The sequence below is a fragment of the Rhamphochromis sp. 'chilingali' genome (assembly GCF_963969265.1).
Source record: "Rhamphochromis sp. 'chilingali' genome assembly, chromosome: 11".
NCBI lineage: Eukaryota > Metazoa > Chordata > Actinopteri > Cichliformes > Cichlidae > Rhamphochromis > Rhamphochromis sp. 'chilingali'.
In genome coordinates this window covers 27142344-27168410 of record NC_137938.1, presented here as the reverse complement: position 1 = coordinate 27168410, position 26067 = coordinate 27142344, and the positions used below count along the sequence as shown (strand labels likewise).

The following is a 26067-nucleotide window of genomic DNA, read 5'->3' as shown; positions in this document are numbered from 1 at the left end:
AGCTGCTCACGAAACAAATATCAGTTATTTTATCTGATTTGACCTTTTAACAGTGTTAACTTAGAAATTTGGGGGATAGGGACCCCTGCTGGTTCTTGTGGTAACTCAAAGTTGGTGTTAGTTTAATCCCCCCCCTCATGGGTTTAAACATTCTTAGAAAATTCATGTATTATTTTGTATTACCACTTATTTTAAGTAAAAGTCGGAGTAAATGAGAAAACGTAGTCTAATATTCTATTCGATGTTTGGCAGTACTACAGGACTACATTTCCCAGTAATCCGAAGTGACGTTTACCCAGCATGCAGCTCTGCTTTGAGAAGCTGAGGCAAGATGGCGACTAAAATAAGCAAAGACAGTCCCCCTCCTTTTGATTGTCCATCATGGTGAGAAAATGCACGTGCTAAAGTTGTAGCCGTTAGCTTGTTATGTGATATCAGGTGCAAATGAGCAGATTAGCATTCACTTAATTATCAATGTAACTTTCTACAGAGGAGAATAGCTGGTTTTCACAGTGGCTAATGTTAGCATCTGAGCAGGCTAACGCTGGTGTGTATCTACAAATGGCGTTGCCTCTTTTTTTCTTATTAAGACCCATCGTTTATGTGCAGTTTTAATTCTGATCATGAAAAGAAGAAATAAATCACATGTATACGCAGGATATAATTTAATAAGTTTTTCTGTATGTAAAAGTATCAATCTTGAACACGTTTCTATGAGTGCAGAGGTGAGTGAGTCGTTTCTATGAACAAATCCTTAACTGCAGCAAGGGGAGACAATGGAGTGTAGCCATTTATTTAGAATAATGATCCACTGTCCACGTATAACATTAACTTAGACAGTTTTAATGTTTAAAAATGTTTTCTCTTAGGGCAGGCAAACCGCCCCCTGGGCTCCACCTGGACGTGATGAAGGGGGACAAACTGATAGAGGTAACTGGAAGTTTGGAGATGTTACACTAGACCAACAATTTATAGTATTGCATACTTGTGAACTGCAAGAATAATGCTGGTAGTAGGGTTAATTGAATGCACCAGATACGAGCCTGACAGTCTGCTTTGGCTGCAGGGCTTCAAACGGTGCGACAGTAGAATCAGCCCTGAGTTTTAAGCTTTTCAGTGGAAGCAACACTGTGGAGTTATGGCTCAGAGGCACAGAAATGTTATTCAGCCTTCTTCACTGGCTTGTTTTCAAAGCCAAGTCACTAACTCGTGTCTCTCCTTCTAGAAACTGATCATAGATGAAAAGAAGTACTACCTATTTGGGAGGAACCCCGACTGGTGCGACTTCACCATTGACCATCAGTCGTGCTCTCGTGTTCACGCTGCACTAGTCTATCACAAACACCTGAAAAGGGTCTTCCTCATAGACCTCAACAGCAGTAAGACATGATCTTCAGTCATACTTGTACACTCTACGTTACTGTCTGAAAAAGCTAAGGGCTAAAAGGGAATAAAATTAATCTATTACGTGCAGCCAGTAGTGCTCATAATCGCTCGAATAATTTGTTGGATAGACAAAAATAATCCACAACAATATTCTAATTGTTTTGATAATCAGCTAGTTTTTAAAGCAATGATGCTAAGCATCAGGGTCAGATTGTAATTGGAAACCTTATTGTTTATTTAAGGTCCTGTTTTTGTAATAAATGTGTAATTCGGACTATATAAACAGACAGGAGACTGCAAGGTGGTGGTGAGGTGGTAGCTAAGCTGCACTGGATGGTCGTCTGTAGGATGACTTTGGAAATCTAGCAGAAGAGCAGAGTGATGGCAGAGCCAAAGATTCCATGGTGGAAGTTTATGGAGGAAGAATGCTGGCGTGGAATTTAGGGAGGAGTTGAGGAGACAGGCTCTGGGTCTTAGGGGAAATTTACCAGATGACTGGGAAAATACAGCTGAAGTGCTCAGGCAAAGCTGTTTGGTGCATCGTCTGGACAGAGCAAACAAGGAGACTTTGTCATGGAATAACACAGTACAAGAAAGTATTCAAATATTCAGTAGTCAGGGAGATGAAGGAATTAGACAGGATTACTGGTTGGCTAGGAATACAGCACACTAGGAGCGAGTGAGATGTAGGTAAGGCTGGAGACTAAGGATGGAGCAGATGACATATCAGTTGGCTATGGCAGTGAAAGGGAAAGAGTGGGTGGTGGCTGCTAAGGGGAGCACTCAAAAGAAGTAGTTGTCTTGTGTAGCAGTTATGCATTCTCTCTTTCTCGTTTGTTATAACCAGCTGCAAAAAATAAATAGAAACATGATATGCCAGCTGGCAACTGAGTTTTGGCAAGAAAGTGGCACGCATTGGACCTTTTTAAAAATATTAGCAAAAACGTATTAATGAAAATGATGTTATAGATGATAAAATTAAGAATGGACTAAAAATCACATTTATGAGAATAACTGGATATAAAGAAAAATTGCAGTTTGATCACACCAGACATTATGTGCTTAAACATGGCCTCTGTTAATGCAGAGGTCATTGTTATATTAGTATTTAATATTGCTGGGTCAGGCAAGTCAGAAAAGTTACCAAATATTGACAAAATGTATTGTTTGACTACCTTGAATTATTGTTGTTTCATTATTACATCAGGCTTAGCTACACACATCAGTCCTAAAACTGTGCTTGATGTCATCATTTAGCACACGGTACTTTCCTTGGACACATTCGGCTGGAGGCCCACAAGCCTCAGCAGGTTCCCATAGACTCTACAATATCTTTTGGGGCCTCAACACGGACTTACACCATCAGAGAGAAACCTCAAACCCAAGGCAGTGCTGGCACAGGGGACAGCAAGACAGGAGATGATGAGGAGCTGAAAGGACTGCTTGGGCTTCCAGAAGAAGAGACAGAACTGGAGGTACAGTTAGTTTATATTCTGAAAAATGAACTGCACGGGAAAGGAATATCATGGCTGATGTGAATACCTCTCAGGTCCACAGTATGTATTTTGGTGCACTAAAAAACACTAAATTAGGTCTGTTTAAATAGGCTAAGCTCTTCAATTTGTAACCCCTTCACTCATAATGCACATGATACTGCGATACGTCTTCTGACTAGAAAACTCCACGTGTTATTTTTATAAGTTAAGCTGGGCTTACACTGTGCGATTTTTGGCCCATTTTGAGCCGATTGTTGAGTCGTGCGACCGTTTTGGTGATCGACCCGAGTTTGGCCTTCATCGTGCATCGTGTAGTATACGTGGGGAACGAGAAGTGATTAACACCTCCCGACCAGCTCCCGATCATCAATCGCTTGGTCGGGAGGATTTCAAACAGGTTTGAAATCCTCACGACCGTCGTGAGGGTGTCACTGCAGCCGCTCACACTGCGCATGCGCAAACGCATAAATGTCGGTGAAAAAGATGGAGTAGCACGGCAGTGCAGCGTGTGATCTGGACACAAGGGATGGAGGCACAACTTGTAGAACTTTGGAAAGCTCATCCGAGCCTTTTCGATGTGGCCTCACAAAATTATCACGATATGACACTTTATAATTAGGGATGGGTACCGGTGTCATGGCACCGGTTCTGACATAAACGGTAGTAACCAGACCGAAAAGCAGCGCACATTTCGGTGCTTTATTTCGGTGCTTTTTTTCCCTGAGCTGTGATACACTTTAGATTCTAGCCAATCATTTTACGTTTCCGAGGATAGTAGGCGGGGCCAGGTACGTACGTACGTTCTGTTAAAGCAGAGCTACAGATTAAAAATGCCCAAGGCGAAGCGGTTAAAAGTCTGGCTGTACTTCATAGCAAAATATGCAAACTCAGCAGCCTGCAACAAGTGCTTTAAGCTGATACTGTGATACTGTCAAAGGAGGTAACACCTCAAATCCGATGAAACACCTGGCGACGCATAGCGTTTTTTTTAAAAGCCCAGAAATGCGCCGTATTTGATAGCTTGCTGCGAGACCTCACACCGAGCACATCTACTGCGGGTGGGTTGCCTGTTATGCAACATCCCCCAAAAACACGAAGAGGAGAGTCCTGGCCCCTAGCCCTGCCAGTGTAGCAGAAATGATGACGGATGATGATGCAGCAGCAGCCGTTCTTCTCTGCGTGAGTAGGCTAACCACGTTATTACATTAATGCATGTAAGGTGAACTAGCAAACATCATCATAGCTACATGCTGCTGTCTTCTTGTTTGATGGCAGATACTCCCTTCACCCTGGCTAAAAAGGCTAAAATGACCAAAGAAAAAGTGGAAAACAGTTAAACATGAGAGGTTTAGGACAAAGTTTGTGTTTTTTCCATTGTTTAAGCACTGCTTCCAGCCAAGAGTGATACCATATATGCCCCATAGCTGCAGAAAAGGCTAACATTGTTATATTTTTACAAAAAACAGCTGAACATGAGAGGTTTTTGGACCAATTTTGTGTTCTCCATTCTTTAAGCACCGGTTTGAGCACCGTTTGAGCACCGGCACCGTTTCAAAAGTACCGATTTGGCACCGGTATCGGATAAAACCTAAACGATACCCATCCCTATTTATAATACTGTTTTTTTCTATCAAGTTTGTTCCGGTATATCGTGTTGTTATGTTGGGATATTTTGACATTCATGCAGCTATTTTGCTCATATGTAATGTTTTTAACCTGCCAGAACCTGACAGAGTTCAACACAGCTCACAACAAGCGCATCTCCCTCCTCACCATTGAGGAAGGCAACCTGGAAATCCAGAGGCCCAAGAGGAAACGAAAAAATTCCAGAGTTACCTTCAGTGAAGAAGATTCCATCATTAATCCAGGTACTCAAGTTAGTTACCCAAAAACTAGTGGATTGTTATTTTATTTACAGCATGTACATGAGAAGAAAATGAGCTTTGATGATTAGATTAGTTAAGATTAAGCCAAATAAACTAAATTTGGATACTTTTCATTCCAGGCTAGAAACGCATTAATTAATGTGGGTTTGCAGTGAGGTGGCTTATGGCTGATATGTCACTGATCAAATATGTTGATTGTGAATTCTAATGAGAAGAAATGCCCCCAGCGCTAATGTATACCAACTGTTCTTTAAATCTTTACAGAGGATATAGACCCCTCTGTTGGGCGCTTCAGAAATATGGTGCAGACTGCTGTCATCCCTATAAAGGTGAGTTTTGATGTCAGATACATTTAGCTGACAGGATGGTTAAAGAAATGTAATTTTTAAGGTGATAAATGTGCATTTTTTGCAAAAATAAAAAGTTGTCCTGTGTAGCTCACTGGGTGGCCCCAGTATGCCCAGTGTAACACTACCATTTGCAGTGGTCTAGCTGTATGACTTGGAAAGGTAAACATGTATTAAGTGTATGAACTGTGAAGCTGATGCTCTGCTATCCCTGCTGTAGAAACGGAGATTAGAGGGCCAGAACACTTTGGGTTTTGATGACTTGACTTCAAAACGCATGCACGGCTACGGCTTTGGTGGTGGTCTCTATGGGGACTTGCCTCCCACCAGTCATGAGAACCAGCCGATAGGAGCTCCAGGAGGTGTTGCCATGCAGGGAGGGCTTCCTCTCCCTTTCCCTAACCCAGCACCAGAGGTAGACCTGGCCCCTGAGGCTCCACAGCCACCTGTCACTCTCAACCCCACACCTGTTACAGCTCCTTACCTACCGGAGACCCACAACGAGCCACGAAAAAAGAAGTATGCCAAAGAAACTTGGCCAGGCAAGAAACCCACCCCTTCACTACTCATCTAACCAGTTTCTCAAAGCTGCTGACTCTCAGGTTACCAGCAGAAACATCAGGGACTGTGACCTGGACGAGATGGAGCCATTCACTTCCATTTTTTTTGTTGTTTTCTATTTTGTTTTTTTCTTTTAATTTGTCGTGTACTCGTTGTCATTACAAGAAGTCATCACACAAGTTCTGTTTTGGTCTGTCACAAGATGTGTCTGCATCTGTTAAACTGGTAGCTGATAAGTAGAAGCTTATTGATTGCAACGAAATTTAAAATACATTTACAGGACTTCACATCTGAGGCTCAAAGTGGCAGGTATGGTTATCTGAGTGATTCTTTACGAAGATATGGTGGGTCATCGAGTTATGTTTTTGACGAATTTGATGTAAGGTTGTATTTTTTCTACAATTTCAATATTTTTTTCACTTCTTTAGAATGTTGAAAATACTATTAAAGGAAAGCAAAACGTACTTTTCTATCAGATTTTACTGTGATGAGTCAGGGGGGCCAGAGATTGCAGCTATGAACTGAATTTCTGTCAAAACACAGGGCTGATTTTTATCATGAAAACATATAATACAAGTGTATTATTGACTGCAAGCTTTTCATTCCATATATTAGACCAGCATCATATGAACCAAAGTGTCCTGCGTTTTTTCCAACAACCCACTAGGTGGTGGCTTGTGCATTTTCAGTGACACTGGCTACACAGTTACAGAAATCATCGTTATATATGTGGCATCACATGAAAGTGGAGCTTCAAGCTTCTAAACGTTCACATGTCGCTGATAAGCTATTTGCCCTGTCCAAACAGTATTCCGAACATATTTGTTCTTTGGCTTTTTCAAGTATATTACTTTTAAATGGTTTGTTGCCCACTTTTCCACCACAGGTGTACTCTCACACTTTTGTTCTGCTCGGCATTTAAGTGAACTTTTGCTAAGCACTAACAGAATACAGCTGAGTATACACTAGCACAAGAACAAATACCAACTTGAAAGGCAAAATAAAAGGTTAGTAAAAAGAGAATTAGGATTTAAACTATTCTAAATGTCACGTAGCATGTTAGCATCTCTCACATGAAACAGTACAGTGCAGTTTATACAACGTATTACTGTTTTGAACAAACGGTTAAAAGTTCTCTGTGTCAAACAGGTAATCAGCTGGCTGTAGCTGGTTAATAAAGACTGTGGCCATGATTAAGTCCACCATTAAATTGTGTTATATCTTATATAGTATAGTGGTTTGGATTTTTCTCTTTCAAATGTGGACAGAACAGCCGTAGTAGTAATTGAGAGGAGAGGGTAAGTGATTTGTAGCAAAGGTTCCTAGCTGGAATCGCAGATTAAATGCTGTGGTCTCAGTGCAACATGCATTCTGACCACAAGGCTGCCACATAACATTGTTGTTTCTTTTTGATGTGGTGCCTGGTCTGACATCGGCCAAAAAGTCAAGTCAAGTCGGCTTGAGGTTATTTCTGCATGAGGCAGCGACAGAAGATGCAATGCATTTTGGGAGTTTTCACAGGAAATTCAAGTGATCAGTTATTAGGATCTTAAATCAGCGAAAGGTTGGCAATCTGAGATAAAAGAAAGAGGACGTCATTTCATTTTTATACAACCTGTACTGGTGACTTTTTGTCCTTGTGGGTGTGTGGATTTTGTAATATGACTGTAAATAAAAGAGTACTTTTGACTCATGAGCCTTTCTGGCCCTTCTTGATACTTTCACCCAGTTGTGTATGAACCTGCACATTGCAGAAGGGGATTATAGCGTGTCTTTGTGACACTTCTGCACACGCTTTAACGACTCTTGTTGTGAAATTGCTCCAGCACCTGGCCTGTCTAACAGCAGAGATAGGCAGTGAAACTGAAGTCGGGACTTAAGTGCAGCTGTCTCGCCACACATATTCACTTCTATCTCTGCCTACCTGAAGCGAGATGATGAACCGGGTTTCTGGTTTGCAGAAGCATGTACGCATGCTGTCTAACAGTGCTGCAGGAGACTAAAAAAAGGTGTAAATGAAAACAGAAACCTTTTCACTTGTACGGAATGATAAGTGTGCTCCGCTCGTTGCTAGAACAGGTTAATTCTCTGGCTTCATCATGTGTTTTTGACACTTTAAGGGCGCCATTGCTTAATTTTGCACCTTTTTGACATAAAGCAATTTTATATATTATATTATCTGTTGCAGATAGACTTCAACAAATTCTGAGACTTCTTTACTTCAAATGTTGTCTTATAGGTGCTTGCTTAAAAACTTATCAGATGGTTGTGCCAACTTAACCTTTTAAAGATCTCCTGAAGCTCCCATTTAGTTATTAGTTTGCAGTTTTCTGACCTGCATTCAGTAACTGATGAAATGTGAAACTACTCCCTCCTAACTTTGAAACTGTTGTGGTTTACAGTATCTTTGACTTAAGCCGTCTCTGTTATTGGTTACTGATTACCGACCAGTCATGTCCTTTTGAATGTGTTGGTAATGTACACCACCAGGCAAAAGTTTGGACACACCTTCTCATTTAATGTTTTTTTCTTTAAATTGACTACTTTCTGCATTGTAGATACATACTGAAGACATCAAATATATGAAGCAAGATGTATGTAATTATGTAGCAAGGAAAAAGTTGATAAATAACCGTAAATATGTTTTATATTTCAGAATAGCTTCCCTTTTCTTTGTTGACAATGCTGCAAATCCTTGGTATTCTCTCAATGAGCTCCATGATGTAGTAACCTGACATGGTTTTCACTTTAAAGGTGTGCCTTGTCAGGGTTCATTTGTGGAATTTCTTGTCCTCTTAATGGGGTTGGGACCATCAATTGTGTTGTGCAGAAGAGGAGACTGTGTGAATCAGGCCTTTATAGTCAAATAGCTGCTAAGAAACCACAACTAAGGAAAAGCAACAAGCAGAAGAGATTTTTGGGGGGCCAAGGAACACAAGGAATGGACATTGAACCAGTCTAAATCTGTACTTCGCCGTGTCTTTGTGCGACACAGAAAAAGTGAACGGATGGTCTCTACATACATGGTTCCCACCTTGAAGCATTGAGGAGGTGTGATGGTGTACAGGATGCTTTGCTGGTGACACTTTTGGAAATGTATTCAAAATGAAGGAACACTGAACCAGCATAGCTAACACAGCATCCTGCAGCGACATGCCATCCTGTTCTAGTTTAGCTGGACCATCATTTATTTTTCTACAGGACAATGACCCCAAACACACCTCCAGGCTGTGTGAGGGCTATTTGGCCAAAAAGGAGAGTGATGGAGTGCTGCGCCAGATGGCCTGGCCTCTACAGTCACCTGACATAAACCCAATGGAGACAGCTTGGGATGAGATGGACCACAGAGTGAAGGAAGAAGGCCAACAAGTGCTCAGCATCTCTGGGAACTCCTTCAAGACTGTTAGAAAACCATTTCAGGAGATGACCTCATGAAGCTCACTGAGTGAATGCCAAGAGTCTGCAAAGCAGTAATCACAGCAAACGGTGACTATTCATAGTTTTGATGCCTTTGGCGAGAATCTAAAAAGTCATGAAAATAAATAAAAACATGAAATGAGAAGGTGTGTCCAAACTTTTGACTGGTAGTGTGTGCGCCCTCACAGGAAACAGTAATCATCATCGTTTCTCCCCCCCCCCAGTCTGCTTCCAAGGCCTGTCACTCTGGTGAAACTGCACTCACTAAAGCTGCAAATGTCTTATCTTACCTGCTGGATATCAGCGTGTTTTTGACAGCATATGCAGCACAGAGACCAGTGTACATTAACTCTTGGCAGCTAAAAACTGCGGTGTTAAATTTGGAATAACCTTTGTGTTTGTTCGACTGCTTTGATGCTCCCTCTTCTCTTCCTCTCAGGTCTCTCTGTTCCGGATCATCAACCATCCTGGGACCTCTTTCTCCCCCTTGGCTGTCAGTTACTGATGTTCGGATCTGGAGCTTTGTCCTCCAGCTTCTCTTATCTCCCTCTCTCCTCTGTATTTATGCTGTCCTTTTTTCGTGTCCCTTCTCTAGGTTTGTTTACACGTCGAGGCAACTGAATGTTATTTTGTGTATTTTTTCCAGGTTGGATATCGACGAGGTCATGGAGGGGGGGCTTGAACAAGGCTCCAGTGTTAACTGATCTTTAAACATGTTGTTTAGTTGCATTTGCTATCTAATTATGTCATCTTGGTTGTCCGCACTGTAAAAATCCATTAACACAATTCTGAACACAATAAAAGCTCTGTAGTAGATGTTGTCAGAGATATGCTGACAACAAAGGCCGTACCATTTACCCAAGATCATTTTTTCAGTCGAACTATTCAGTGGCCCCCCGTGCCCTGTGAGTGGCAGCCCTGCCCACAAGAGGATAGAAATGTCTCATCATTGGATTAATATGACCACTCAGAACAAGCTTGTATTGATTTCTGGTAACCTTCCCCTCTTAAAGGACAAGTGGACTCAAAGATATCAGTCAGAGGTAAAGGTTTTGTCATTTTTCTTACATTTAATTAACCATATATATCACTCCAGTGTGAATTTGCCTTGATATAAACTGATATTTCAGATTTACAATAAGCTGTATGTATGAGGAAAGACTCTAAATGCAATGCGAGTAATTTGATACATTGTCCACATTTTTAAGCATCAACTTTACAGTCTGCCTCTGTAAAATAAGGTTATATTCCAGAGATAAACTTTGATCATATATCTATGAATTGCTTTCATGCTGACTAGATAAGACTTCATATAAATGCACAAACATAGATAAATTATCTTCATTATAGGTCAAAGAGAGCTCTCTTTTAAACAATAGAAGTAATATGGAAATATGAGCTCAATTAAACCTTTTTGATTTGGTTGATCCTGAATACTAAAATACAGTGAAGAACTTTAAAAAAATTTTGTTATTATGTTTTGTTGGAAAAAGAATGCTAATTTAATTTACAGCACAACACCAGTCCTCTTCCTCTATCTTAAAATAGAAATATTAAATGATGGAGTGTAAAACTGAGACAGAAGTTGTATTCACTAGAATTTTATCTACAGCTTTACACTGCAAATGATGTCAGTGCAATGCCATTTACTACAAATCTGTTATGTACTATAAACCCCCCCCCAATAAAACCCCCAACACAAATTCTATTACTTTCTGACAAAGTGCACAAGCTTCTCCTTTACTGTTTTAGTATAAAAAGCAGATTTTTTTCAACAAGTAATTTCTCCTAAAACATAAACTACACAACAGCGTTCATTAAATGACATGTGAAAGCTCAGTTATATAGTAGAAGTATTTCAAATCAACATAAAGTATTTACTTTCTAAATACAGTAATTTTCAGCAGTTCTTGCAGTTAGTGCACTTTAGCTAAGTCTCTAAAGGTTTGATCTTGATGTGGATGCCATTGAGTGAGCGGAGAACCAGTCGGGGGATGATCTTGGGTTTCATAGTGGGCTCCGCTATGAGCTGGTATCGCTTCAGTGTCAGAGCTGTCACCACTTTCATCTCATTCATAGCAAAGTTCTGACCGATGCAGTTTCTGAGGGAGGAAAATATTAAATGTAAGAAATATACAAGTGAATATTCTAAAGAACTGAAAAATGATGAAAATAGTTTGATCCTTCTGAGATTAGGACATGAGGAATATGAATAGTAGGGATGAGTATAGTATGTTATTTTTTAACATTCAGGGCCAAAGGTGCTTGCATTTTAAATGGGATCAATCTTAGATTACAGTGAGTTCACCCTTTCCCCTACTTGCTTTAGCCCATCATAAAACCAGTTTTTATTGTGTTGATGTAAATGGGGTCAGTGCTAAGTTACACATTCACATACTTGAGACTACTACAAGCAGTCTCTATACAGTGATATAGTTTCAGGTGAGGACAAACCTTGGCCCAGCTGAGAAGGGCACAAAAGCATGAGGAGATCTCATGGCAATGTTCTCTGGTAGGAAACGCAGAGGATCAAAGACCTAATGTAATACAGGACAAAGAAAGAGAGCAGTGTTATGTGTATTACTTATTTTCTGAACCTCATCGCCCTTATCACTTGCGCAGAGAAAACTGCATTCTGACACATAATAAAGTAAGTCATTAAACCAGCTTGAATCTGTCCTGAGGTCCACTTTGGCACCAGGGACCTACCCACCTCAGCAAATACAGCACTAGTAATTAATTTAATGCACCAGTTTCATGATTGCTTCTTCATTTATTTGATAAATTATATGCAGCCATATGAGCAGAGTGCTGACAAACTTCATAATTTTATTTCATCATAGATTCCTTTGATGATGTATTCCATGTAGTAAGTTGTGCTGGGAATAAAATTGTCTTTACTTACATTAGGGTTTTCCCAGACAGATGCATTCCTGTGAATTCCATACACACTTATTCCAACAACAGAACCTACATTTGAAAGAAATGTGTACTTAGTTTATTATTATTAAAAGATTATAGGGTGTGTGTAGCTGAACATTATTTTTCAAACAAAACAAGCATACACCATATCGAAAAATTTATTGTGACACAACTCATAATTCAAATGCAGGGGTTTTAAGTCCAGTTGGCACAGATACATAAAATCAAGCAGCTAGCCATGCAGCGTGATCAAGTGTAAGTGGTATTATTGCAAACTGGAAATGTTTAGGAAGTATAGCAACTCAGCCATGAAGTGCCAGACCATGTAAAGTTGCAGAGTTCATAAAAATCTCCAGCTCTCTGCTGACTCAGTTACTGCAGAGCTCTAAACCTCCTCTGGCATCAACATCAGTACAAAAATGGTGTGCATGGAGCTTTGTGGCTCATGGGTTCCTGTGGCTGAGCAGCTCCTGTAAACATAATGTGTAGGCGGCGGCGTACTTTATGCCCACGTTTTAGAGATCTATACTAGCTTATAGAAAAGATACTGTATGTGACAATACAATCAAATAATACCAGTGTGCCCTTGTAGAATAATAAAGTAATAAGTATTAAGTCAATATAGGTCCTTTATTGAATCGTAAAGAAAAGTAATCTATGTATCTAAAGAAAAACAACGTTGTTTAAGAGTTTGTGTTTACCATGTGGCATGAGAAATTTCCAAAAAGATTATTAAGTGAAGACATTTAATGTTTACTCTTTGATAATAACAACAGAGTAAAATCACTGACCTGCAGGCACTGTTCTCCCATCACAAAAGGTTACAGTTTTGGTGGTTTTTCTGGAAATTCCTGGTACAGGGGGGTAAAGGCGGAGAGCTTCTTTTATGCACATTGTAGTGTATGGGATTTTACTGAGATCCTCCCTTAAAATGAGACCAACATGCAGTTAGTGAAGTCAACTAATAAGAAATCTTGTTTATATGTCTCCTAATAAAGTTTTGGTACCACAGAATGGCACCAACTTGTCTCCCTATTGCAATGTTGTCCTTTCATAAGCCTACCACTCCATGGTTTCCTTGTCATGCAAGGCCTCCATAATCTCCTTCCTGCAAATCTTCTGATGTTCTGGGTTGCAGGCCAGACAGTAGAGGATGAAAGACAGGCCACTGGCTGTGGTGTCATGGCCCTCAAACATGAAGGTGTCCACTTCTGCCCGCATATCTTCATCTGACAGACCCTGCTGGTTCTCATCCTGGCGTTGAAATAAAGGATATTTACAGTTGATAAAAGACAGAATGGACTGCACTATACTCTAACTGGGCTTCTCAATAAAAGTGCTTTGTTACTTTTGCTGCTCAGGCTCATTATATTACTGCATCACCCGACTTCAACTCAGCTTTAGCTGGATAACATTCATCCTTATACAGATACCTTTATAAAATTGGGAATTTATTCAGCAGCCAAGTATCAAGGTCCGCTGTTCTTCTTAAGCCATATAAAGCACTAATTGTGTCACAGGCTGGGTCTCCGACCCAGCGCTCTGAGTTCTTTTTGTATTTTTCTCATTTTTGATATGTGATTAGGTTTTGTGTTATTTCCTATTTGCCTTTAGTTTGGGCAGTTATTGGTTATTGTTCCTGGGTTTTCTATGTTTTGGGGTTTTGTATTATTCATCACGTATTAGGTCTGTTAAGTTTGTGTTGTCATGTTTAGTTTTAGTGTTTCCTGTTTTATTCTGACAGTGTCATGTGTTCTTTGTTCATTGTATTTAACTTTCCTCTCCTGGTCCTGTCATTAGGTTTATGTCAGTCAGCTGTTCCCCCATGTGTCTCCACTTCCCCTGATCACCTCTTGTATGTATTTAAGCCCTTTGTTTTCTGCATGCCATTGTCGGGTCGTCTGTTTATTCTGCCCTAGTTCTAGCCTGGTTCTGTTTATTTTGACCTCAGTCTTAGTTATGGTTTTCGTCTGTTATTCATCAATAGTCTTAGTCATAGTATTTGCTGGTTATTTTCCATCACAGTCATAGTTTAGGTTTTGGTCTCAGTACCGTTTAGTGTTTTGTTTCTTAGTGTTTTGTCAGTTTACTTTGGTTTCCTGGTTTACTCCTGCCGTCATCTAATAAAGGATCACTTTTCTGCTCAAACTTTCAACTACTCGTCATCATCTGCTTTTGGGTCCTGTTTCCACACACATCGGCGCACCCCGCCGTGACAAATTGTTTGGCAAACACCTGCCATGCAGTTAATTATTGATTTTAATTTTTCCTGCCAAGGACAACAATTTGCTATGATATACTCATAAAGGAAGGATTCTTTCTATTCTTCCATTATCGCTTGATTATATTAATATTATACAGTTATTACACAATTATGTGTTTAAGTGATATAAATAAGATTTTTCAATTTGTGTGATTTTCAGTTAAAATGCACGAAAATAAAAAATAAATAAAAATTGGATCATTTTATGCGTTTTAATGTGTTTAAAACTGAACCCATGTCACGAAAGCTAAGTCTACTAAGAGAATAAACATGCTAGCTGAGACAGCCCCTACAAGCTGCCGTTTAGAGAAGTTTTTGGGAAAGAAACTGGGCAAAACACTAACCAGTGTTGATCATTCTCTACACAAAAGAGATTTTGTATTCAGGTTGCTGCTCACGAGAATGAAAAGGCTGATCATCGTCTTTGTGTCAGAGGACATTAACATGCAGCTTGGCAACAGCATGCATCTTTGCTTATTTGCTGCATGCATATGCTATTTCAGCTTTAGGCCAGTACTTCAGATATCTGACACGATCTCAAGTTGGCACTTGCCTTATTTTCTGTATGACCTTTATGCAGGAAAACCCCAGTTTGTGACTTGCCTATACATTAAGCAAATCCTACAATGGGAAATGTGTTGAAGTAAGAGGCTGAAACTGATGACACATAACATACTCTTGCAAAGAGAAGGATGTCCAGAAAGTCCAAATATCTCTTTGCCTGTATTTGTCCAAGCTCCTTCTCTTCCTTTAGTGCTTCTCGCCTCTTTCTTATAACTTCCTCTTTAGAAAAGAATATAAAATGTAAGCATTTGTAGATCTGACACTATAATGTGAGGCTCACTGATTTTTGGCAACGGTTCAGATGAATCAAAGCAAAGCTTACCTGTATGACTGAGGGTCACCTGACGTGCTTTTCTGTATCTGAAACCATGTGGGCTAAGGTGGAAAATGAGGTCACTGTGGTACGGAAACATTCTGAGCCGAAGGTTAATTAGAAAACTGAGGTCATAAACTGCTTTGATGTATGCATTTGTTCCACTGAAATGACAAAGGAGGCAAACATTAAATGCAGATTTACAACAACCAAAGACTCAACATAAAACTGACACTGTAAATGACTCTTTAAAAAGATTCATCTAGGCTCACCCCTCTGTCTGACAGTTGCTGTAGCAGCTGAAGGCACACTTCATAATGCTGTCCAGTGTCATGAGGCTCATGTGTTTAAACAATTCAAAAGGCTCATTTGTGCTTGCATAACTTTCCCACTTATCCTGCCAACAATGAGAGAACAGATGTGATCTCTCTGCAGGATACAGACACTGCTCCTGCTTTACTTCTATGATATTTACTGACACGTGCTGACCAACACATCACGACTTTGATTTTATTTATCAATTATGCAACTAAATTGTCTTCAACGTACCAACATAGTCTCAGCAGACTCTGACATCAATTTTACGTATGGTTTCAAAACATCATAATGGAAACCTGGTGTTAAGAGCCTTCTGTGGCGGAACCACTTCTGACCTTCTGACACCAACAACCCATTTCCTGAAGAACATGTGCATGAGTGAGGAAAGCAGCAAAACAAACAACTCTGCACTTTAACAAAATGCTGTAGAAGGGAGAAAAATGAACCTTACCAATCCAACCCTCAATAAACCGGTAGCCCAAATCATCTTTTGGTTCTGTTAGGAAACAAAACAAATAAAAATGGTGTTAGGGACCTTTAACTTTACTACACAGTTATAAATGTGCATCAACACAACAACTACGTAAAACATTTCTCACACCTGATGATGTCAGGATAGTTTTTGCATAATCTGGATGCTGAATATTGATGACACTGACAAAGGGGCCAAACCAGAATGGGAAAACATATGAGTACTCCTGTCCCCATTTCACTACCTTGTCCATATCGGTCCCATCTTGTTTAAACTGAAAGAGAAAAAGTACAACTGAAACACATCACAGCAGGCAGACTTTACTCGTGTAAATTGTGTTGTTTGTCAACTGTGTGTCTCTGTTTGCAGAATGGTGTTCTCCAACATGGTGTGGTCAGCTTTACTGGACGGTTACAGATGTTACAGCTGCTGCGAGTGTGTTGAGACAGTTACCTCCAGAACATGTCCAAACAGCCAATGTGGCGGCGGCCCCGGAAAAGCTTGGAAGTTCCGCAGTGCTTCCCTTCTTTTCGCAAGTAGAATTGTTAATTTATAAACCACGACAAAAACACAGAGCACAACAAAGACGTAATGCATGTGAGGCCAGCCCAGCTGAAACTCCGCGAAAGTTTTAGTTAGTTTCATCTCGCAGGTGCAAGTGTCTTCCGCCTCCGCGTGCAGGAAAACCTCCCCAACAAAGCGCAAAAGGTGATCTGAGCTCACCTTTCTGATAAGAGCTGGAGGAAAAGCGATGTTTTCAGTGCTGTCTCCGGTAGGCGGGGAATCTGACACCCAATAAAACGCTGACTTCATGTCCTGACGGAACTGTCGGCGTTTTGAGCGCAGGAGTGCAACAGCAACATCATTACGGCGGAAAATGAGAACTGGGATGATGAAGATGCAAATATGGGAAAATTAGAGTATGTAATTAAAAAGTAGATTATGAAGAAGTGCGGTTATTTACAAATTCTATCAAAAATAACTTTGTTTGTTAACCGAAATAATTTCTGCTCATGTAAAGTGAACATCACACGCAAAAATGTAGGTTTTCCTTTTGGCTATTCTGTTTGCCTGTCAAACACTTGTTCCTTCATGTAGTTACTAAATACTTTGAGGTTATTTTAAGAATTATGAACACAATAAAAATCCATTTAATTGACTTATGATTAAAAAACCTTACAAGCAAGGAAATCCTGGACAACGCCTCTAACTTTACATTGTTACATTGTATGTATGTAATTTTTTGTAATCTGAATCAATAATCCAGAGTACGTATCATACTTAATTCCCAAAGTGTAATTGTGTCAGTTGTTGTACTTGGCAGCCAATAAGTTGGTTACAAGTGCTTTGTTTGCACATGAAGTCCAAACTCCAGTGAGTTTAACCGTACGATAAACTGTACAAACAGCTCAATCACAGTTTGGTTCAACCCTCACAAACATTATCTCAGCATAAAATACAATGTGAGAACATATTTGGCATCTATATATTAAAAAAGAAACTGGTTTGCGATGCACATTTTGTGTCTTAACACCCATACTAAATGTAAGAAGCAAATCATATGCCAGACCACATCAGAAAAACAGTGTGGGTGACAACCTTGCTAAATTTCCTCTGTACTGGCTGTTGGACCACTTCCGATGTGTCAGGCTCATTTAAGCTGTTAAGCTCAATCTAAAACCTTTTGCTGAGAGGCAGAGTTTGTGATCTGTGTTTTTTATGAGCAGTAATGGTACAGCCAGGATGCTTCATGTTGGGTTTTATTTCTGCGGGGACAGGAATTTCTCCCATATGAAACAGAAAGGCTTCATTTTCATCTTTTTACTTGTTTGGAACTTCTCTACTTTCTCAGGAAACAGTGAGTATCTGATCAAATCATTACTTAACTAAATTCATTATTCAAATTGCTTAATTAAATACAATGTATTTAAAATACAATTGATGAACTGACTGTTGAATGTTTTATATTTTTTTCAAGTGACTGTTAATTTAAATGAGCAACGTGATATTTTGCGAGTCGCAACACAACTTAATTTTTCGCTGGGATGTCGAGCTGTGATACCGTGTCAGCATTACATCCATCGATCAGACTCTTTCAAATGGTTTTACAAGAAGGACCATAGCAGTAAGCAGGTTCAGTTATTCTTCCAAGATAAGAGGGGAATGCAATATCATCAAATGTCCAATCCCAAATTGAGAATTGGATCCAATCATTCCTTGGTCATCAGCTCTTTTACCGAGGAGGATGAAGGTGTGTACTGGTGTGAAACTTGCCAAGAAACATGCCAAAAGTCCACTGACATCATAGTGAAGAAAGGTTTGTCCTGCTGTCATATTTTTCTCCGTTAAGTCAGAATCTACCTGTGCTTATGGTTTTTAAATTTGCCAAAGATAATTATCACAATCCTTTACCTCTCTTTTTTCAGAGACGTGGAAAGACGTCAATGAGACAGTTTACATTGTTGCTGGCAGCAGTTTTCAGCACACATGTTCAAGTAAACTTGATAAAATAAACTTTTGGACTTTTGAAGCAACGACTGCTGTTGGGAAATCAGAAGTAAGAGCAACAACAGACAATTTGACTTTCAGCAAGTCTATATATATTGGAAATGTCAGAAGAGAAGATGCTGGGAAATATACCTGCTGGATGAGTAGCTGTGTCGGACACAGTATTAAGCGAGTCACTATCAATTTGTGTGTAGTTACAGGTGAGAAACTAACACACAAACATCATTGTTTCATGATAGAAGATAACCTGATGTAACCTTTTGATCTTTACTTACAGTATATGACAGTAAGGATTCATCTGCATCTTGCGCTGTGACGTGCGGCATGAAATCAAATAATCCAAACAGAACTTCAACTACATCTGTGCCTGTACATCCACACGGGTCCCTAAAGTGCAATATAGATTCAGTGTTTGATGGATACACCACAGTTGCTACCACTCACACATCATCATTTAGCACAAGAACAGGTGGGTGTTTAGCCATATGCTGTTTGTGAATCTTTTTCACCCGAATCAAAGAAATATTAATATTTAGCTTTTGGTTTAACAGGTTTTCAAAAAGAGCCTGAAGACTGGATCCCACTTATTTGTGGTATATCAGTATCATGTGTCATTTTAATGGCACTTACAATTTTTTGCTTCAAATCAAGATTACATTCAGGTAGGCTATGCAGCTGCGCCTCACTTCCACTTCCTGTGTACATTATTGTTTTTTTATTAAATGGTTTACTTGAAAAATTTTCCCCTCTGATTCTGAATATGCTTCTGCTTCTGTCTCACCAAAGCATTTCCTGTTCAAATTTGTTGCTGTGGCTTGAATAGCAGGGTAAGTGTCTGTGCTGACATCGAGGTGTATCCTAAAACCCTCATGCAGAAATGAAGTGTGTGCGTGTTGCTTTGTCTGGGTAATGAAATGTATTGCTTTTTACTGCAGGTGGAAGAAGAGTCTTCAGTGGTTTATTCATCAATTATCATCAGGACACCGGGCAAAAGAATTAATCACATGACCTCTAGTGATTGTGTTTATTGTGAAATAAAAGTATAGAGAAAAAAGTCCAGGATAAGTGCAGTCACTTTTATTTATATAGCACATTTTAAAACAATATGGATTGGTCCAAAGTGCTTTTCAGTTGACTGTTAAAATAGGTAAGGTCATTATCCTTGCTGTCATTTGATTTAGTAACTGATTCCTCAAATTACTTAAATTGTAACTTCACCCACACGCTTGTCAAGGGGAAAATCTGAAACCATGAGTCTTTTTTTCCAACAAAGGAATGATTTCTAATCGAATCTTTAACTTAACTTTTACCTAATTCTCTGAAGGCAGGGCGGGTGTTCTAAAGTACATGGATCGAGATAATTTTAATGAGAAGCTTTCAGTGTGATACAGATGTTATGTAACAACATTTTTTTGTTGTTGCTCAGTACAGAGGTGAGGTCCATTCATGAACTGCATGAAAGCACAGTTTCTGATTACCTTGCAGATCAAGTTAAGATAAAACAAATGTAGGTAAAGAAGTTCTTTAAAGTTGACATCAAAATGTTACGGCAATTAAATGCTGCTTTCACAAAGAGGAACGTTATTAGGTACATTAATTTACTCGAGCTCATCAATTGAAACAAATTTATAAACAATTTTTTTTGTTCTTAAAAGAAAAAAAATACTTTTTACGCTAAATTTATTTTACAGCTGTTTTTTGTCTTGCAGTTTTAGGTTTTACATAATCACCATATAAAATATAACCGCAGTAAAAAAGCATCTAAGCAAAAGGTTGCATAAAGAAGGCTGTTAAAAGTGTTAAAACCCCAGCAGTACTGCGTCTGCAGTGTTAATCAATAATGAGCATCAGTGATAGTAAAACAATAACACCCTGCAGACAAAAGGTTGTTGTACGATTATTACTGTGAGCAATATGTGTGTTCATACTTTGAGGACATTCTGCTGAGGATAGTCACTGAAAATAATATTTTGGATTATTTTATTTGTTAAAGTGTTTTATTCAAAGTAAAGTATACAAAAAAAGTGAAAACAATAGAAAAATAGTCTTAAGAAATAAACCAAAACTCACTAAATGTGTTGTTTAAAAAAGCAACAGACATTAAAGAAAATAAAGGAAATGTTTTAATTTTTGGTGTTTAGTCAAAGATGGAAACAAAGAGGAGGCTGTGGTGAAAATGACTGTGAGTCAAATGTGTTGTACTGTACTGTTTTACTTATATTTGACCTATGTCACTAATACCACCCACATCATAAAAACAAAAACTCAGACACAGAAACTAATAAAATGTAAACTTAACATTTAACAATTAAAAACCAAACTGAAATCAGAAAATCCACCCTGAAAACTAAAATAACATCAAATTGAAAGGTGGAAAATCCTAAACTAAAATAACAATGGCAGTGTTAATAGCAGTCATCTCCGCATAGCCTAAATTGAAAACAATTTGAGTACCTCACCCACTTTTTTTATACACAACACCAACCCACAGAGTCAGACAGGACATGACACACAGGACAAACCACTACATCACGATCTGTCATTGGTGGCGGTGTGCACAGCTCTAATGAAAACAAACCCAAATAAGGCAGCTGGCCCAAATAATATCCCCAGGCATGCACTCAGGGTCTGCTCATCAGAGCTGGATGGTGTATTCATAGACATGCAATCTGCCCATCCTTTAAGTCCATTACCAGTGTGCCCCTCTCTAAGAAACATACTGGTAGTGGATTTAAACGACTATCATCCTTTTGGACTCACACCAATCGTGATGAAGTATTTAGAAAGGATCAAAAAGACTGTCCTGGCTACCATGGACTCTTTACTTTATGCATGTGCGTGTAACACCACAGTGCATCAGTCTACTAGTGAGTCACCATTTGCTCTGATGTTTGGCTGAGATCCCCAGCTACCTGTTGAGTTTTTGTTGGGTAGGATTCAGGAGCCTGTGGTTGGTAGCACCCATCATTGGATTGCAGAGCATCAGACTCGGCTATGTCATGCTTTTGAACATGCTAATAAACGCTTGGAGGCTGCAGCTAATTGGCGTGTGACATGTCACAACCAGCATGTGAGGGATGCTCCCCTGCAAGAAGGTCAGTTGACTTACCTTAAAGAGGTTGGGCTTAGAGGCCGTCATAAAATTTAGGATGTCTGGAGTTCAGTGGTGTATCAAGTGCTACAGGCCCCAGACCAAAATGGATCAGTTTACACTGTTACTCTGTCGGATAACCTTAGTCACGTGAAACATGTCCACCGTTCACTACTAAAGAATAAGGTGGAGTATGTGACTACTTGTCCTCCCAGTGCTCCAATCCAACTATTAGAAACTATGCAAGGTGGTGAGTGGTTTTTATTGATTTATGAACCTACTCCAGCCCCAAGCAATTGCCAACAAAGACAGGAGACCCCTACTTCCTGCATACCAAGTGAGCCAAAACCCTCAACATCCTCTGTGGTGCTGGTCTGCACCGATCAGCTGCCAGTTACGGCTGGTGTTCAAAATAATATTGCTTCTTCACATAGGACTACTCGTGCTAATGCTGGGACGCACTCGAATCGGCATCATCTGCCCCAGGCAATAGGAAGTAGAACAACAGGGGCTGTGAACTCCCAGGCACCTGTGCCTAATATATCTACCCTGTTTAGACCTCAGCAGTGAGTGTCAATCGTTGGGATGACGATTCAAACCCCAGGGGTAGATTGCAGTGGGTTACATTTGGTGGATGTTGGTTCATACATGGTGTCTGTGAATGCAGCATGAACTTTCACCCCTCCGTTTGCTGTTAATCAGATGTTGGTTATGAGGGACATCAGTGGTCTATTCTTGAGCTCTCGCAACTTGCACTCATTACTGTTCAAGGTGGCAAAGCTCACAGGCTGTTAGGTATTAGAGACTGGATTCATTTCCCGTGACAATTGATGAATTTGTGTAACTATTAAAGGGTGGTAAGTGGGATCCTCATGGGTTATCTACAATTTAGTGTATGGTAGGGTGGACCCCAGATGACTTTTTTTCAATTCAATTCAATTCAATTCAATTTTTTTTTACATAGCGCCAAATCACAACAAAAGTCGCCTCAAGGCGCTTCATAGGTACAGAGAAAAACCCAACAATCATATGACCCCCAATGAGCAGGCACTATGGCGACAGTGGAAAGCAAAAACTCCCTTTTAACAGAAAGAAACCTCCGGCAGAACCAGGCTCAGGGAGGGGCCTGAGCCTGGGTCTGCTGCGACCGGTTGGGGTGAGAGAAGGAAAACAGGATAAAAGACATGCTGTGGAAGAGAGACAGAGGTTAATAACAGATATGATTCAATGCAGAGAGGTCTATTTACACATACTGAGTGAGAAAGGTGACTGGAAAGGAAAAACTCAATGCATCATGGGAATCCCCGGCAGCCAACGTCTATTGCAGCATAACTAAGGGAGGATTCAGGGTCACCTATATGCTTTAGCAAAAAGGAAAGTTTTAAGCCTAATCTTGAAAGTAGAGATAGTGTCTGTCTCCTGAATCCAAATTGGAAGCTGGTTCCACAGAAGAAGGGCCTGAAAACTGAAGGCTCTCCCTCCTATTCTACTTTTAAATACTCTAGGAACAACAAGCAGGCCTGCAGTGTGAGAGCGAAGGGTACTACAAGGTCATTAAGATAAGATGGGGCCTGATTATTTAAGACCTTGTATGTGAGGGGCAGGATTTTGAATTCAATTCTGGATTTAACAGGAAGCCAATGAAGGGAAGCCAAAACAGGAGAAATATGCTCTCTCTTTCTAGTCCCTGTCAGGACTCTTGCTGCATCATTTTGGATTAGCTGAAGGCTTTTCAGTGAGTTTTTAGGACTTCCTGATAATAATGAATTACAGTAGTCCAGCCTGGAAGTAATAAATGCATGAACTAGTTTTTCAGCATCACTCTGAGACAGGATATTTCTAATTTTAGAGATGTTGCGTAAATGGAAGAAAGCAGTCTTACATATTGGTTTGATATGTGCGTTGAAGGACCTGATGATGACCTCTTTATAACCAGAGGTGGGTCGAGTATCCAAAAATTGTACTCAAGTAAGAGTAGCATTACTTTAAAATATTATTACTCAAGTAAAAGTGAAAAGTAATCGTCAACAAAGTTACTTAAGTAAGAGTAAAAAAGTACTTGGCGAAAATCAAGTGTTTTAGGTACAGTAGCAGGGCTGCCCTGCTACCTAAAAAGGTTTTTTTTCTGCTCTACACTTTGAGTAGTTTTGTCCTTACTTTTGCTTGTTAATAACAAGCCTGTGGGCTTTTGTAACTGGTACAACATTTGCACTAGCTACTGTAATCTCTCCTGGGGTGTAACCCCCTCCCCGGGTGGCATTATCAACACCATTTAGTCACATTTACCGGTATTCTGCCTTCACACCACCACACATGCATACAGAATCAGTCCAATCATCTGTGAAAATGCTGTGAAATGACTGAAGCTGCATTTAATGCTGTCAGACTCTCTGAGAAGCTGCTGTTGTTACTCAGACTCACCCTTTCTCTGTAACTGAGCTCTGAACTTCCTGTAAGATAGACCCCACTCAGTCAGAGTTGAAAACCAGACATCAAACATCAGAACTGTGAGCATTGGTATTACTCAGGGGCACGTGCTGAGTACACTGCCACATGCTGTCTTCACATATATGAGTGTGTGCACCACCTGATCAATACCAGAATGATAACATTTGCATATGTGATTGGGCCGATTACTGGTAGGGACGGGATAGAGAAGTGATAGGACTGGTGGCCCGGTGTCAGGAAAATAATCTTGCCCTAAAAGTAGAGAAGGGCAAGAATATCATTACTTATCTGAGGAAAAGACACTCCAATATACATCAGTCACACAGAGGTAGAGAGGCTGAAAGCCTTAAATTCATCAGGACACACATCTAACAGTTTCTCAAAGATGCTGACTCTCAGGTTACCAACAGAAACATCAAGGACTGTGACCTGGACGAGCTGGAGCCATTCACTTCCATTTTTAAAAAAATTGTTTTTGTTCTTTTACTTTGTTGTGTTCTCGATGTCATCACACAAGTTCTGTTTTGGTCTGTCACAAGATGTGTCTACATCTGTTAAACTGGTAGCTGATAAGTAGAAGCATACTGATTGCAAAGAGGATTAAAATACATTTAGAGGACTTAGCATCTGAGGCTCAAAGTGGCAGGTATGGTTATCTGAGTGATTCATTACGAAGATATGGTGGGTCATTGAGTTATGTTTTTGACGAATTTGATGTAAGGTTGTATTTTTTCTACAATTTCAATATTTTTTTTCACTCCTTTAGAATGTTGAAAATACTATTAAAGGAAAGCAAAACGTACTTTTCTGTCAAAACACAGGGCTGATTTCTATCATGAAATCATATAATACAAGTGTATTACTGACAGCAACCTTTTCATTCCATATATTAGACCAGCATCATATGAACCTAAGTGTCTTGCATTTATTCCGACAAGCCACTAGGTGGTGGCTTGTGCACAAAGGTCAGCATCCTGGCTACACACTTACATCGTTTTCCATATTGTGCTAAGCATATGTGGCATCACATGAAAGTTTTGCTTCAAGCTTCTAAAATTTCACAGTATTCTGATCATATGTGTTCTTTGGTTTTTCAAGTATATTACTTTTAAAAGGTTTGTTGCCCACTTTACCACCACAGGTGTACTGTCACAGTTTTTTTCTGCTCGACATTTAAGTGAACTTTTGCTAAGCACTAACAGAATACAGCTGAGTAGACACTAGCACAAGAACAAATACCAACTTAAAAGGCAAAATAAAAGGTTAGTAAAAAGAGAATTAGGATTTAAACTATTCTAAATGTCATGTAGCATGTTAGCATCTCTCACATGAAACAGTACAGTGCAGTTTATACAACGTATTACTGTTTTGAACAAATCCAGCAATGGTTATAAGTTCTCTGTGTCAAACAGGTAATCAGCTGGCTGTAGCTGGTTAATAAAGACTGTGGCCATGTTTAAGTCCACCATTAAATTGTGTTATATCTTATATAGTATAGTGGTTTGGATTTTTCTCTTTCAAATGTGGACAGAACAGACGTAGTAGTAATTGAGAGGAGAGGGTAAGTGATTTGTAGCAAAGGTTCCTAGCTGGAATCGCAGATTAAATGCTGTGGTCTCAACGCAATATGCATTCTGACCACAAGGCTGCCACATAACATTGTTGTTTCTTTTTGATGTGGTGCCTGGTCTGACATCGGCCAAAAAGTCAAGTCAAGTCGGCTTGAGGTTATTTCTGCATGAGGCAGCGACAGAAGATGCAATGCATTTTGGGAGTTTTCACAGGAAATTCAAGTGATCAGTTATTAGGATCTTAAATCAGCGAAAGGTTGGCAATCTGAGATAAAAGAAAGAGGACGTCATTTCATTTTTATACAACCTGTACTGGTGACTTTTTGTCCTTGTGGGTGTGTGGATTTTGTAATATGACTGTAAATAAAAGAGTACTTTTGACTCATGAGCCTTTCTGGCCCTTCTTGATACTTTCACCCATCGTGCATGAATTGCAGAAGGGGATTTTAGCGTGTCTTTGTGACACTTCTGCACACGCTTTAACGACTCTTGTTGTGAATTTGC

At 39.7% G+C, this 26067-nt stretch overlaps 2 protein-coding genes across 2 annotated transcripts; one reads left to right on the top strand and one right to left on the bottom strand.

The window, feature by feature from the left end:
• Window positions 1-288: 288 nt before the first annotated feature.
• ppp1r8b (protein phosphatase 1, regulatory subunit 8b) lies at window positions 289-7372 on the top strand. The gene is made up of 7 exons (XM_080896028.1): window positions 289-384; window positions 870-930; window positions 1226-1379; window positions 2644-2861; window positions 4606-4750; window positions 5033-5097; window positions 5336-7372. Exons 1-7 carry the CDS (start codon window positions 332-334, stop codon window positions 5687-5689), a joined length of 1050 nt encoding a protein of 349 aa, XP_080752154.1. The 5' UTR covers window positions 289-331; the 3' UTR covers window positions 5690-7372.
• A 1982-nt stretch (window positions 7373-9354) lies between these two features.
• On the bottom strand, window positions 9355-16773 carry LOC308406568 (cytochrome P450 4B1-like). The gene is made up of 12 exons (XM_080897649.1): window positions 16399-16773; window positions 16075-16219; window positions 15925-15969; window positions 15705-15832; window positions 15428-15552; window positions 15165-15319; window positions 14955-15061; window positions 13079-13269; window positions 12807-12940; window positions 11999-12063; window positions 11548-11630; window positions 9355-11195 (listed from the first exon to the last, which is right to left on the bottom strand). The coding sequence occupies exons 1-12, from the start codon at window positions 16756-16758 to the stop codon at window positions 11024-11026; spliced, it is 1710 nt and encodes a 569-aa protein (XP_080753775.1). The 5' UTR covers window positions 16759-16773; the 3' UTR covers window positions 9355-11023.
• Window positions 16774-26067: the final 9294 nt, after the last annotated feature.

Bases quoted from the DNA above. Each gene is read 5' to 3' on its own strand.
- ppp1r8b (XM_080896028.1), top strand. From the start codon at position 332: ATGGCGACTAAAATAAGCAAAGACAGTCCCCCTCCTTTTGATTGTCCA. The intron at 931-1,225 runs GTAACTGGAAGT...CTCTCCTTCTAG, and splicing joins AGGGGGACAAACTGATAGAG to AAACTGATCATAGATGAAAA. The intron at 1,380-2,643 runs GTAAGACATGAT...GTCATCATTTAG, and splicing joins CCTCATAGACCTCAACAGCA to CACACGGTACTTTCCTTGGA.
- LOC308406568 (XM_080897649.1), bottom strand. From the start codon at position 16,758: ATGAAGTCAGCGTTTTATTGGGTGTCAGATTCCCCGCCTACCGGAGAC. The intron at 15,833-15,924 runs GTAAGGTTCATT...CATGTTCTTCAG, and splicing joins GTTTATTGAGGGTTGGATTG to GAAATGGGTTGTTGGTGTCA. The intron at 12,941-13,078 runs GTAGGCTTATGA...TCTCATTTTAAG, and splicing joins GACAAGGAAACCATGGAGTG to GGAGGATCTCAGTAAAATCC.